This window comes from Rhinopithecus bieti, unplaced genomic scaffold (assembly GCF_001698545.2).
Source record: "Rhinopithecus bieti isolate Rb0 unplaced genomic scaffold, ASM169854v2 scaffold_72161, whole genome shotgun sequence".
Lineage (NCBI taxonomy): Eukaryota > Metazoa > Chordata > Mammalia > Primates > Cercopithecidae > Rhinopithecus > Rhinopithecus bieti.
The window spans coordinates 480140-496005 of record NW_016828382.1 but is presented as its reverse complement, the minus strand read 5'-3'; the positions used below and the strand labels follow the sequence as shown (position 1 = coordinate 496005).

At 38.5% G+C, this 15866-nt stretch overlaps 1 protein-coding gene across 3 annotated transcripts in view; it reads left to right on the top strand.

The window, feature by feature from the left end:
- The window catches only part of BCAT1 (branched chain amino acid transaminase 1), a 137805-nt gene that overhangs the window by 70994 nt on the left and 50945 nt on the right, over positions 1–15866 (top strand). For all 3 annotated transcript variants that reach the window (XM_017864524.1, XM_017864523.1, XM_017864525.1), the window contains exon 5: positions 1656–1775. In XM_017864524.1, the coding sequence (XP_017720013.1) occupies positions 1656–1775 (120 nt within the window). The remainder of the gene's footprint in view (positions 1–1655; positions 1776–15866) is intronic.

The window sequence follows — 15866 nt, the reverse complement described above, 5'->3', positions numbered from 1 at the left end:
CTAGATCACTGGGAAAAAATCTTTAAAATGGGGCCAGAAGGAAAGGGAAGTAATATTTGTTAGACATCAATTTTGCTACCAACTGCGTTATGTGGTTTCACAATCCTTATCTGTGTAATCACAGCAGTAAGGCATTGCTAAGAAGGTTGTTGTACAGTTTATTAGTGCCTTTGTACAGAGAAGAAAACAGTCCAGAGAGATTAAATGACTTGTCTGAAGTCACACAGAGCAAACGGACAGGGCAAGAAATTAGATCCAGGGTTTTTTTATTCGTGATAAAGTTCTCTTCTCACTGAATTCTGTCTCTAGACAGCAATACCAGGGGCCGAAGCAGGTGCTATAAGGTTCACCTATGTGATGGCAGTCCCAGTTTCTATAACATTACTATACTACTGTTGCTGTTACAGGTTAATATTTAAATAGACAGATTCTGACATTGTGAACTTTACTCAGATGCTTATGACTGACTCATTTCTACCTTAGGTAACCCATCACATCTCTGAAAGTATGTTTCTCTGCCTTGGAAGTGAGCAGAGACTATTTAAATTATTTTATAAAGTTTCACCCATCTAGTAGATGTATTTTTTTTCTTTAGAAATGAAGTGTTCTTTGCGTTTGCCCATTTTCCTATTGGCTTATCTATCTCTTCACTGACTTTGGGGATATCCAAATATATATATCAGTTAAAATCTTTTGTTGATCATGCTACCAATAACTTCACCCTGTTTGTTGCTTTCACATCTTTTGAAGAATAGAAGTCCTTAAGTTTCAAATAGTCACATTTTATCCATTTTTTCCTTTATGATTTGTGTTTTACAACTCCTACTTAGGAATCCTTTCCTACCTTAAGATCACAGAGATATTTTGTGCTTTTTAATAAAAGTCTTAGTATTTTGTCACATTTAAGTATATCATCCAATCAGAATTGATTTGGGGATATGGTAAGAGGTAGGGATCTAATTTCTTATCTTTCACACGTAGATGGCTCATCATCCCATCACAATTTTTGGGGGGAAAATCACAGAAAAAATGGTTTGGTTTTATTATTACTTAAAAAGTTTTTTATTGGTACCATAAATTTACATATTTATGAGGTACATGTGATGTTTTCATGCATGCATATAATGTGTAATCATTAGAATAAATATGAAATAAATAAATAAAAATTGGGCCGGGTTCAGTGGCTCACGCCTGTGATCCCAGCACTTTGGGAAGCTGAGGTGGGTGGATCACGAGGTCAGGGGTTCGAGACCAGCCTGACCAACATGGTGAAACCCCATCTCTACTAAAATACAAAATTAGCTTGGCGTGGTGGCTGGCACCTGTAATCCCAGCTACTCAGGAGGCTGAGACAGGAGAATTTCTTGAACCCAGGAGGCGGAGGTTGCAGTGAGCCGAGATCGTGCCACTGCACTCCAGCCTGGGCAACAGAACAAGACTCCATCTAAAATAAATAAATAAATAAATAAATAAATAAATAAAAATAAATTAGGATAATTAGGATATCCATCACTTCAAACGTTTCTTATTTCTTTGTGTTGGGATTATTATTACTTTTTTTTTTTTTTGACAGTCTAAATGCTTCAGTGAGGATCATTTATTATTGTCACATTATGAGAAAATTCTGTCATTTGTTATGTTTTTCATTCTTTCAGGTATTTGACAAAGAAGAGCTCTTAGAGTGTATTCAACAGCTCGTGAAATTGGATCAAGAATGGGTCCCATATTCAACATCTGCTAGTCTGTATATTCGTCCTACATTCATCGGAACTGAGGTGCAAACTGACTCCTTATTTTGGGGTACTTTGCTGGGCAAGTTATTACTGGAGGTAGCAAACATTTTCTGTAAAGAGCCAAACAGTAAACATTTTTTGGCTTTGTGGCCATATAATTTCTAATAAGAAATTAGATCCCTACCTTTTACCGTACCCTAAAATCAATTATAATTCGATTGTATACTTAAATGTGACAAAATACTAAGACTTTTATTAAGAAATACAAAATATCTCTGTGACCTTAGGTAGGAAATGAATTTTTTTTTTTTTTGAGACAAGGTGTCTCTCTGTTTTGTTTTATTTTATTTTTTTCCACTTTGTCACTTAGGCTGGGGTGCACTGATGTGATCATGGCTGACTGCAGCCTTGACCTCCTGGGCTCAAGTGATCCTCCTGCCTCAGCTTCCCTAGTAACTAGTACTACAGGCATGTGCCACCATGCCTAGCTAATCTTTAAATTTTTTATAGAGATGATGTCTCACTCTATTGTCCTGGCTGGTCTCAAACTCCTGGCCTCTAGCAATCCTCCCACCTTGGCCTCCCAAAGTGCTGGGATTAGAGGCGTGAGCCACTTCACCTGACCAGAAAGAATTCTTAAACTCTGCCATTTCAGTACTAAAGCAGCCACAGACAGCACATAAATGAATAAATGCAGTGCTGTTTGCCTTGCCCGATTAAGACTAGTCATGATATTCTAAGTTTACAAGTGCAGTGCCTCCCATTGTGGCAGCACTTCTCTGAGGTAGAAATGGTTTTAAAATTTCGGGGAGGGAGAGCTGCTACTTTTCATTTTCCTAAAGTCTTGGAATTACTTGGCACGGAGTGAGAATGGAGAAAAATGGTGAAAATAAAGTTCACATAGAAAAATGGTGAAAATAAAGTTCACAGTGGGAGTTACGGAAGGAAATTGAAGAGCTGGGATGATAGGTTTAAATAACATGACCTTATGATTTCCTGGTGGGTCACAGTCTCTTAATTGGGTGCCTTTGTGAACAAAGGCATGGATTGGGTATGCCTGGAGGGGCCAAGGCCTTTTGAGTGGATGAGTGTATTTATATGAAGACCCTTTATTGTCTCTGGTATCTGCTAGGCAGCGGTGGCTTGAGAGTGGGTGATATTGAGGGATAATTGATGGAAGGAGATTGAATGTGGCTGGCAGGTAAAGAGAGTGGGAACATATGGAGACATTCGGAGTAAGAGAGTGAGATGGTGCTTTTGTTATAGCCTAGCCATTCTGTTCTCTACTAAGTGTTGTAGGGTTACCAGGTTTTCTACGAGGCTGTATGAATGCACAAGGTAGAGAGATATATAGGGCCAAGGAATAAATACCGAAATGTTTTCTTTGGTATCCTTGGTACCTTTCGAAAGCCTTTTAAGGATCTAGATAACAAATTTTGTGAATTGCAGTCTGACAAGTTTTAAAGAATAGGGACAATTTTAAAGTCATCTACTTTAATACGTTTTTTGACATTTTAAGATAATTGAACCCCCCTTTTTTTTTTTTTCCAACTTTTAAGTTCCAGGGTACTTGTGCAGGTGTGTTATATAGGTAAACGTGTGCCATAGTGGTTTGCTGCACAGATCAACCCATCACCTATTAAGCTCAGCATCCATTAGCTATTCTTTCTGATGCTCTCCCTCCTCATGCCCCTCCCGACAGGCCCCAGTGTGTGCGACTTCCTGCATGTGTCCATGTGTTCTCATTGTTCAGCTCCCACTTATAAGTGAGAACATGCGATGTTTGGCTTTCTTTTAATACTATTTTTAACTTTATGATAGGAAGAAGTACTTTTTAAAGTTGGTTGAAACATTGTTACTGATCTAAAGCACTACCTTCCAGTTATTCTGAGGTACTTTTTCAGTCTAAGATCTGATACTCCTTTTTTTTTTTTTTTTTTTTTTGAGACGGAGTCTTGCTCTGCCACCCAGGCTGGGGTGCAGTGGCCGGATCTCAGCTCACGGCAAGCTCCGCCTCCCGGGTTTACGCCATTCTCCTGCCTCAGCCTCCCGAGTAGCTGGGACTACAGGCGCCCGCCTCGTCGCCCGGCTAGTTTTTTGTATTTTTTTAAGTAGAGACAGGGTTTCACCGTATTAGCCAGGATGGTCTCGATCTCCTGACCTCGTGATCCGCCCGTCTCGGCCTCCCAAAGTGCTGGGATTACAGGCTTGAGCCACCGCGCCCGGCCAGATCTGATACTCCTATTCCTGGTTTGTTGAGAATTTTTGTCATGAATGGATGTTGGATTTTTATCAATTGCTTTTTCTGAATCTCTTGACATGATTATGTGGTTTTATACTTTATTACATTATTAATGAATGAATTATATCAATTTATTTTTGGATGTTAAATCAACCTTACTTTCCTAAGCTAAATCCTACTTGGTCATTGTGAATAATCTGTTTTTTTATCTTGCTGTATTCAGTTTGCTAATATTTTAATAATTTTTGTGTCACTGTTCATGAAATATATTGATCTAGTTTTCTTTTTTCTTTATTTTTTCTTTTTTTTTTTTTTTACATCTCCCTCCTCTTCCTCTTGATCTAGTTTTCTAATACAGCTGCACTCCAACTTACAATGGTCCTACTTAGGATTTTTTGACTGTATGATGGTGTGAAAACAATATGAGTTCAGTAGAAACTTACTTTGAGTACACATACCATTCTGTTTTTATACTTTTAGTACGTATTCAATAAATTATGTGATATAATCAATATTTTATTATAAAATAATACAGTTTTAGATGATTCTGCCCTACCATAGGCTAATATAACTGTTCCGAGCACATATAAGATAGGATAAGCTAAGCTATGATGGATGTTTGGTAGGTTAGGTGTATTAAATGCATTTTCACCTTAAGGATATTTTCAACTTAGGAAGAGTTTATTGACTTGTAACCCCATCACAAGTTGAGGAACATCTATGTATCTAACGCTATGATTTAGTAAATTCTTTAGACTGCCAAAATCCTATAATCTAGAGTTAGACAAGATCTTAAATCAGGTTTTGTGGTCCATCTTGTAGTCGTGATCATTCTCACTATTAGGGAATTCTTAACTTTTGCATTTGAATCACTGAGGTGTTATTTAAAATACACATATGGAATCTAATCCCCAGAGACTCTGAGGAGATCTGGTGAGCAATTCTGATGCCTGCCCACATTCAAGAATCTTAGCACAAAAGCCCTGCCAAGTGGTTCTCTTTCACTATACACTCTATGAACTTATTTACTTGAACATACTTTGGACCTCAAAATCAATAATTTTAAAAAATCAGCTTCCTAAGTTGTGAGGTAAGAGTTGAAGGAAATAAGGAACATCGTCTGGGGAGTCAACATTATTAATATTTGGTGGTATATTTATATCAACTATCATTTTCTAATTAATGATATAAGCAGAATAAACCATCACTTGTGATTCAGAAAGAAACATGATACAAATAACATTCAGTAATGTATATGGATTTAAATAGTTCGGCCCCCACAGATGTTACACAATTTATGTTGGTAATGATCATTCATTAGGTTTTCATGGTGGCTACATTTGATATGTGAAGTACTGGCTGGAAGACTGGGGCTAGTAGCTCCAGGTTTGCTGGGATTCTTTCATCAGAGATGACTAGCTTTTGCTTGTGTTTTATGTTACTTGTTTTATGATGGGTTATCCTGTCATTGTCTTCATAGAATAATTACAAGCTCAACTCTGTGTCAGTTATGTTCTTGTTTTTGTTTTTGTTTTTTTTTTGTTTTTTTTGGTCTTGTCTTGCTTTTGGCTGACTTCTATGTGTTTTTCTTTCATGTCCTTTTCATAGTTAGATTAACTGGGTCTTACGTCCAAAAGATATTTTGATTTCTTTGAATGAATAAATCTATGTTAGGCTACTGTATTAAGTTTTATAAATACCTAGTTGATCACTTGTGTCCGGTCTCTATTCCCTGGTATGGTAGTCACTGTGTATATAGAACATTGAGGATTCTATAATGGACACAATTGTATTGGGCCCCAGCCCAGACTCAAATCTAAATGTGTAGAGCCAGGATCAGAGACTCTGCATTCAACAAACGCTCCAGAGATTTCACAACCACTTTTAAAGGAATCACCATCCCAAACCTTGTTAAGGAATGAAATATATGTCTGCCAGTAATTTCAGTGCTTTAAATCATTGAAAGCTGAACTTTTAATGGCACCAAAGTGGAAATATTTATGTAATTGAAAACTAAATTTCGTCCTAATGGCAGTGATGAGTTCACTTCCATAGGCCCTGATACGCTAGTCTAATATTATTGTTTTTCACACTAAATAAGATTCAGTCGCTGCCATATAATTAGGGACTGGCTCTGCTACTGGACTTAAAATATTTCATTATGTTTGCTAAGCTCTGCCTCTTTACATGTTTTATAGTTAACTGATCCTTCATTTTTATTTTATTTTATTTTATTTTATTTTATTTTATTTATTTTTGAGACAGAGACTCGCTGGGTTGCTCAGGCTGGAGTGCAATGGTACAATCTTGGCTCATTGCAACCTCTGCTTCCTGGGTTCAAGTGTTTCTCCTGCCTCAGCTTCCTGAGTAGCTGGGTCTACAGATGCGTGCCACCATGCCCAGCTAATTTTTGTACTTTTAGTATAGACGGGGTTTCACTGTGTTAGCCAGTCTGGTCTCGAACACCTGACCTCAGGTGATCTGCCCACCTTGGCCTCCCAAAGTGCTGGATTACAGGCATGAGCCACCATGCTCAGCCCCCTTCGTCTTTAATAGTCTTCATAGATACATACTTGTTGTACCAATGTTTTTGTGCAGTTCCTCATGATCAATAATTAAAACAATTACTAAAATCCTTAGAGATTTATGATGATAATAAACAGAAGTGTGTATTACTGAAACATGTTTAATTAACTGTTCATATATAACCAATGAGTAGGGATTGTCAATTAAAAATGCCAGGCTACCAGTGCGTGGAAAGTTGAAGAAAAAAACAACCTGAAATTCAGAATACTCCAAAATCTGAAACTTTTTGAGCACTGACATGACGCTCAATGAAAATACTCATCGGAGCATTTCAGATTTCATTTTTTCAGATTAGGGATGCTGAATTGGTAAGCGTAATGCAGATTAATCCAAAATCTGAAAAAAATCCTAAATCAAAAACAGTTTTGGTCAGAAGCTTTTTGGATAAGGGATAGTCCAAGCTTTTGGACTGAAGCTTTTGGATAAGGTATATCCTATAATACATAAATACATAATACAGGATAATAACTGACCTGAATGTATAGCATCAGTATGGTACACAAATATTTAAATCCATGTACTTTGTTGGTTGTTATATTATATAAACTTCTTGTAAAAAGTTTAGAGAGTAAAATCATTCACATTACCAAAAGATTTCTCATATTTATAAAAAGGATTATAGTAGCATTTAAATCAGTATCTCCTAAAGTATTTATTTATGGGTTGTTAAATCTAAAAGAGAAGCTACAGGCTGGAGGGCTCTAAACTACTGCTGATTACATATCAGTTGGGAATTAAGAGAAAATCTCAGATCATAATATTTAAATAAAAAACATTTACATGAATGATTTCTAAATTTTCACTTTACTAGAGAAGAAACTAAAATTACATGACTGTCATGTTCAATATTGGATACCTAACAGCACTGCATCCAAAGAAGCCAGCTTTTGCTGATTTTAACCTCGCTCTGTTTAGTAACTCCATGCAAGTGCAGTGGTATAAACACACAGACCCAGACCTTTATTTCCTCGGGGATTGTGGTAAGTGTAGAGGTGCCTTGACCGTAGTCAATAGCAGAAATATGCACAACCACAAGCTCTGAAATTCCATTTGATGGTCGCTCTTAACCTTCCACTTTTTAGGCATATCTCAGTCCCATTTCATCCCACTCTCTCCATTTGGGAGGTGGTAGAGTGAGACAATACTAAACTATACCAGGAGAATAAGTGTCTTTGAAAAAGGTAGAATCTGATGCTAGAGATAGCCCTGGAAACTGTCAGGAGTTAGCCCACGCAGCACCTGTGACCAGATCCCAGGCTATCCACCGCAGATTTGCTAGCTATTTGACTTTTTCAAATATACTGTATTTGACTTTTTCAAATCTACTCAAAGACAAGCTGACTTTGGCTAATGCAGAGGTTGATTAATTCCTCAAATTCAGTAAACTTTATACTCCTATGCTTAGATTGTCCATAAGTATGTTTCTGGAGTTGAGCTCAACTAGAAAGAAGCTGTCTGCATTTAGTTAATACCAGCACTGGATGCACACAATACAATTTGAATAATGTAGAGCAACATTTTAATCATCTCTCATAAGCAGTTCCCCCATTTGCAACTTCCTGGGAAATCTTTCATTATGAAATGTTCATTAGAAGTCCCATTTTAAAACCCTGCTGCCATTTTGTGAGTAGGCAGAAGAAAGGCTGGAGATCAGATTTGTCAGTCTCAAATGGTTCACTCCTTCATTTCTGGTTCACTCCACAGGGAGCTTAAGGACATGTGCATTTCATAGACATGCCTTTCTTTTCCTTTTATCACCTTGTTTTAAATCTTAAGATTGCACATACAATTCAGCCTGTAATCATATCAATTCCCATGAAAAATATTTTCTTTATTAACTGCCTCTATTTGTGCTTTTACATCTAATCATCTTTTTCCTTCACAATTAGTTTCTATGAACAGAAGAATCTGAAAGGTTTAAAGACTAGTTAGCACAGCAGCAATTTATAAATCATTAATTTGGGTACTGTCCTTACCTTTAATGTATTCTTTTTCATAGTCCTATTTGAAATACATATACATATATATATTCCATTGTTTATAAACAATATTCAGTTTTATTTGCATAACTCAATATATTTTATATTAACAGCTCCCTTTTAGTGTCTTGAGACATAGAGTCTGTTTTTAGAGATACAGCCTATATGCCTTAATTTTAGCCTGTTACAGTCAGCGTATTATTATCTGGCCACTCTTACCAGTGAGTACCATCTTGAGGCCGTTCTTGCTCATTTCAGCTTTTACAGGGGATGTTTTTTACTCTTTGGAGTTTTGGTACACCAGGTTATTAATTATGCTCCTCGTTCTTGGTACCTCCATCATGGAGCATATAAAGTCCCTCTCTTTGTTTTATTCCCTTCTGTCTTCATTCACCAGTCTCATTTCCTCTCTCTCCACTAGAAATCATTCTCATGTATCAGATTCATATTATTTTGGCTTTTATGTGTTTTTAAAAATCTCATCGCTTTTTATACATGTAATTTTAATTTATGTAAATGAATTTGTCTTACAGATTTCATCGTGTTTCTTCCCTTTTCTGCCCAGCACTGTGTGTTCCATTTCTATCCAGTCTACTATGTGGACAGCAAGTCCATCATTTCTGACTGCTGCATAGTTCATGATGTGAGGCATCTTTCACATTGCATCCCGGTTCCCTAACTGGAATCCCAATTTCCTGCTACCTCACACAATACTCCAGTGAACAGCTGGAAAATCATACAACCCAAGGAATTATTGAAAGTGATTATATCCCAGCAAAAGGCCCAGGTCCATCTTACACTTCCACCCCAGTAAGGTACTGCTACTTTTCAGGAATGGCCTGGTCTCCTTGGTGAAAATGGCATTTGGTCTGTTCTCATCACTGTCCCCTGGCATCTGAAGTGACCCCACGTGTCAGGCACTGTGCTCAGTGCTTTCCATGCACTAACTCTGATAACAATCTTTTTTTTTTTTTTTTTTTTTTTTTCCTTTTTTTGAGACAGAGTCTCCCTCTGTTGCCCAGGCTAGAGTGCAGTTGCATGATCTCAGCTCACTGCAACCTCCACCTCCTGAATTCAGGCGATTCTCCCACCTTAGCCTCCCCAGTAGCTGGGACTACTGGCGTGCACCACTGCACTGGGCTAATTTTTGTATTTTTGGTAGAGACGGGGTTTTACCATGTTGGCCAGGCTGGTCTTGAACTCCTGACCTCAGGTGACCCACTCGGCCTCCCAAAGTGCTGGGATTGCAGGCATGAACCACTAAGCCCGGCCTGATAGTACTCTTGTGAGCAGGTGCTGCTGCAGTATTTTAGGGATGTGGAATTGAGGTCCAAAGAGGTGAAATAAGAGCCTGTATGCTCTTAACCTCCATCCTGCAACATCTCTTATATGTCATTGCCTGTGTTAAGTCTAGGGATACTGTGCTGAGCAAAAACTATCTTCTTGCTTTCACAGAGCTTGGTGTCTGGCAGGGAGTCAGACTTTCATAATATAAACTCACTAAATGAGTGCATATTGATGGCGGTCACTGCTGTGAAGAAGTGGAAGTGGTTAGCATGGAAACATAGCCCTGATGGAGTGACTAAGTTCTTTCCCATCTCATTCTACTATGTCTACTTTCATCTCTACTTTTTTCTTTTCTGAGCTACCAGCTTTCTTGCTCTCAAATATATTTGATGTATTTAACCAGATTTTATATATTGTATTATGTATTTTATAACATGTGTATATATCATATAACATATATACATACATACACACAGCCAGTGAAATCTCAAGTTCAATTACAATGCTTCTAAGTTTAGGACATCCATTTTCATTTTGGCAGAGAAAATATCTGGTAAAAAATTCGAGCAGAACCAAAGGTATACAATAGATGGGAAGTTTCCTTTTCACTCGCACACTCTCATTTCAATCCAGGGTTCTACAAGCAATTCCTATTGCCAGCTTTTCTTATACCCTTTCAGAAATACACACACATACACGCGCACACAGAGACACACACACACCCCCTTACATGTATTTGTATGTTATCTCTCTTTTTCCAAAATTGGCAGTGATTCTTTGTCCTGTTTTGCCACTACTCAAAATTTTAAAACAAATGCCCATACACATACAATTTAAAGAAAAGAATGAAAGTGAAAATCTGTGGACCCAGCACATCATTAAGATGAGAGCATGATGGGTACAATGGAAAGGCTTTGTGTACCTTTCTCCTTTGCCTCCCTTCCCTCTCCAATAGAGTCAGCCATGTTGGGGGTTATAGCAGTTCCTTCTTTGTGTCCCCCCATCTCCCTTCTGGTATGGCATTCTATTTTACTACAGATGGACATTTTGGCAGACATATGTAGTTGCTTCTCTTTGGTATTTACCTAGGAGCTGAATTGCTGGGTCACAGGGTGTGTGTATGTTTCGCTTTAGTAGATACTGCTGTTGTAGGACTTTCTCCTTAGTTTAGCTAAAGATGGGGTCCTTGTCCCACGGCCATGAAAAATTAGGCTCGCAGGCAATTTGAAAGGTGAGAATAATGGAATCTATTGGAAAAAAAAGGGACACAGGGACTCTCCACAAAGCCAGGGTCCTGCTAGTGTGCTTCTTGCCTTGCAGATTGTATCCCAGGTACCACCCAGGAAGAGGAGGGGCCAGGCTCCTCCCCACTCTGAACGGTGTGAACGTCTCTGGCTCCCCAGTGTGCAATCCTCCAGGTGTGCAGGCCGGTTGGAGTTTCTCTGGGGACCCCTTCCCACCTGGCTCTCTCACTGCCAAACTCCCAAAGTGCTTATACCAGTTTACTCTCCCGCCAGTGGTGTATGTATTTGCTTCGTTTCTTTGCCAATACCGATCCTGTCTTACTAACTTTCTCATTCTGATGTGTACAGTCTTGTGTTATTTGTCGTTTAATTTCCCTGAGAACAAATTATGTTGAGTACCTTTTCATATGTTTACTAGCTACGGAAGTCCCCTTGTGAAGTACCTTTGCAAGTCTTCTGTCTTTTAAATTTTTTGCATCTTTGTATATTCTAGATATAAATCCTTTGTCTGATATACGTATCACAAATAACTTTCTAGTCTGTGGCAAATTCTATGTTGGATAAATGTACTGCAAATAGCTTCCCAGTCAGTGGCTAGCTTCTGTGTCTGTGTCTTGCTTTGTCACTTTGTTTCTGATATCTTTTGATGAACAGAAGTACTTAAATTTAATGTAGTGAAATTTTTGTTTTATAATTGTTATGCATTTTAAAGAAATTTTTTGTTACTCCAAGGTCGTACAGGTTAAAGAAATTCTTACTCCAATAACATTCTTTTAAAGTTTTGCTTTTTTTCATTTAAATGAAATCCATATGAAAGTGAACTTTGTATCAAGTAACGGATTCAATTTCTTTTTTTTTTCTACCTGGAGACCAAGTTGTCCCATCACCATTTATTGAGTGGTCTATCCTTTCCTCACTGATTACACTGCCAGTTTTGATATGTCAAGTTTCCATAGATGAAGAATATTTTGGGGCCTCTATCTGTGCCTTCCTTTTTAAAAAATATAAACAGTGGTGATACTATGAACAATTTTGTTTGTATTGTTGTTTTTTGCACTTAAAATTTGTCTTGGAGATCTTTCCATTTTGGTACATAGGGATATACCCCTATTTTTTGTTTCAATTTTTCTAGATGTGGGGTATCCATTGGACATATGTACCATACTGAATTTAATATAGAATGTATAAATTACAAGATGTAACATTATTTTATACACTGTAATGGAGAATCAAACTGCCACACAGTACTTTCCTGATCATCCTGAGTGATTCATGAGTTAGTTACACTAGCCTCTTATTTCTTTGAGGTGTATGTTTTCTGAGGGAATCTGCCATTTCTCCTGCCATCAGTTGCAATGCTTGGCTCATGATAGGCATTTTTGTTTTTGCATGTAACTTTGTAACAAATGCTAACACAGCTTTCTTTTCTTTTCTTTTCTTTTCTTTTTTGAGATGGAGTCTTGCTTTGTTGCCCAGGCTGGAGTGCAGTGGTGTGATTTCGGTTCACTGCAACCTCTGTCTCCTGGGTTCAGGCGATTCTCCTGCCTCAGCCTCCCGAGTAGCTGGGACTACAGGCACGTGCCACCATGCTTGGCTACTTTCTGTATTTTTTGTAGAGACACGGTTTCACCATGTTGGTCAGGCTTGTCTCGAACTCCTGACCTCAGGTGATCTGCCCACCTTGGCCTCTCAAAGTGCTGGGATTATAGGCGTGAGCCACCAGCCAGCTTTATCTTTTTAAAGCCTTCTTCCTATTGTGGGTTTCATTAGAGGGCTTGTTTGTTGCTTTGTAAGAAAACATTGACTTGCTTTTGTTTAATGGTCATAAATATTTGTTTTACTAATACCAAATACATGCCATGCTTTTGTGCTTTTCTGGGCAGTAACTTTTCTTCTCAGTGCTAAATCATAAGTTTTTAAAGACATTTAACATGGCACACTCAACATGCGTCACCAATGCCCATAGCCATTGGAAGTATCATCAGTATCAACAGCTGTGACCATGTTTGGCAATGACTGCTTTGCCGTAACTGCTGCTTAGCCAATAACAATTGTGGAATGCTGAGTCCAGATTTCAAACATGTTAAAAGTAAAAAAATATATATTTTAGAGTCTGTAAAACATGGTAGCATAAATTATATAACCAGTCTCTTATTGATCTTGATCAACCGTTATATTATTGATACCACAAATATAAGAACTGTTACTAGTAATTTGAGTAAAGCAGGAAAATTAAATTTGGTCTCTTATTGATCAACCATTAGATTGTTGATACAACCATTATAATGTTGATCAACCATTATATTGTTGATACAATTGTATTTGGTGTATTTAACCAGATTTTATATATTACATATTTTATAACATGTATATGTATTATATAACATACACATATACACACATACACACAGCCAATATAATTTCACTCTCAGTCTCTTGTTAACCATTATATTGTTGATACAACAAATATAGCAACTGTTTTTTTTTTTTTTTTTTTTTTTTTTTGAGATGGAGTCTCGCTGTGTCGCCCAGGCTGGAGTGCAGTGGCCGGCTCTCAGCTCACTGCAAGCTCCGCCTCCCGGGTTTACGCCATTCTCCTGCCTCAGCCTCCCGAGTAGCTGGGACTACAGGTGCCCGCCACCACGCCCGGCTAGTTTTTTGTATTTTTTAGTAGAGACGGGGTTTCACTGTGTTAGCCAGGATGGTCTCGATCTCCTGACCTCGTGATCCGCCCGTCTCGGCCTCCCAAAGTGCTGGGATTACAGGCTTGAGCCACCGCGCCCGGCCGCAACTGTTACTAATAAATTGAGTAAAGCAGGAAAATTAAATTTGGGAGCCTTAAAGATGTAGGCTTTCTTTAAGAAATTTATGTTATAGTTATATCCCCTGTTGCACATGAAGACATATATTCAAAAATACTTATTGCAGCTCCCACAATTTGCTGATAGGTTGGATGTGGGTGTGAGAGGAGAGATGCTGTTTTCCTTTTGGGGGATGGCAACTGGATAGTAATCAGTTACTAAGATGGAAAAGAATGAGAAAGAAGGCTTTTTTGTTTGTTGGAGTGATATGGGTAGAATAAAGAGTTAAAACAGTCATGTCATGTAGGTACTATAGTTAGATGTGCAAGTCGATTATTCAGGGGAGAGTTTGGAATTTAAGGGATAGATTCTTGTCTTAGCATAAAAATGCCTTTGAAAGTGAGAGACTAGATTAAGTCTTTAAGGGGAGAACTGTAGATCGAGATTAAAAGAAAGCAAGGACTAACCCCTGGGGCAGGTCAGCATTTAGAAGAAAGGGAGTTTGTAACATGCTAAGCTGTCTGAGAAGTAGCAGCCTGCAAGGTAGAAAGAAAAACAAGAGGTTTAGTAGACTGGAAGCCAAGTGAACCTGAAAACCACAAGCGCCTGTGGCAAATCCTACTAATAGGACCAGTGAGATGAGGCTTGAGAATTGACTATTGGATTTGTCAGTGTGGAAGGCCTTGGTGATCTTGATAAGCATGGGTTAGTAGGGTGGTGGGGTTGCAGTGTTTGGGATTTGAGAGAGAATGAGAGGATGGGTAGCTATGATGCTAAATATGTACAAATGTCAGGAGGAATTCTGCACGGTGGGACAGAGAATGGATGCCTCTCTGGAATGGGACATATGCTAAATGGAGTGTGTGTCTTAGATGGGAGATATTATGGCATATCTTTAAGCTAATAGTAATTAGCCAGAAGGAAGGGAAAACTGATTGCTAAAATGTTCAGAGATTTCTCACACTCCTATCATAGTTCTCCTTCTGAGGGTGACCATGTAAGCAGGCAGCGACATGTGACTAAGGAGAGCAGCATCCAACCCCCACCTTGCACAGTCTCACACATACTGCTCCATCGACACCATAGTGTCTTGGTGTGAGCTCTTCATTACCTGACTCAGTATCTTCTTCCTCATCTTCTCAGCTGGGGTTGGATTTGCCTCTGTTAGGTACATCTTCATTGCAGATATTAGCATCCTATATGGTCTTATTTGTCTTTCTATTTTAGGGCCAGCACAGTGGGAGGCCTAGTCAACTGAACCAAACTGGATATAACCACAAGGTCAAAGTCAGGAGCCAGTGAGGAGATCTTGGTTTTGAGGTCATTCCTGGTGCAATAATAACCACCCTGTAGCATTTTCTTGTCACCTAGAGAAGGCATCAGCAAACTTTTTTGTAATGGTCTTATAGTAAATATTTTTGGCTTTGTAGGCCATATAGCTATTCACCTCTGCTTTTATAGTACAAAAGCAGCCATGGACAATTCATAAATGAATGAACATGTTCCAATAAAACCAATAAAAACAGGCAGCAGGCTGAAGTTTGCTGACTCCTGATCTGGAATCATTCCAGAAAGCAAAATAAAAGCATGGCTTTTTTTTTTTTTTTTTTGAGACAAGGTCCTGCTCTGTCACCCAAGCTGGAGTGCAGTGGTGTCATCATAGCTCACTACAACCTTGACCTGCTGGTTTCAAGCAATCCTCCCACTTCAGCCTCCTGAGTGTCTAGGACTACAGAAATGTGACACCGCACCTAGCTAATTTTTAAAGTTTTTGTATCGATGGGGTCTTGCTATGTTGTCAAGGCTCGTCTCAAACTCCTGGCCTCAAGTGATCCTCCTGCCCCAGGACTCCCAAAGTGCTGGAATTAAAGGCATGAGCCACTGTGCCCAGCCAAAGCATGGCCTTTCTAACGGTGACTCATTGTAGCACCTCCTGAGTACTTTCCTATCAAGTATCCTTGATCAGTTGTTTAATCATTCATTCTAAAATTCAT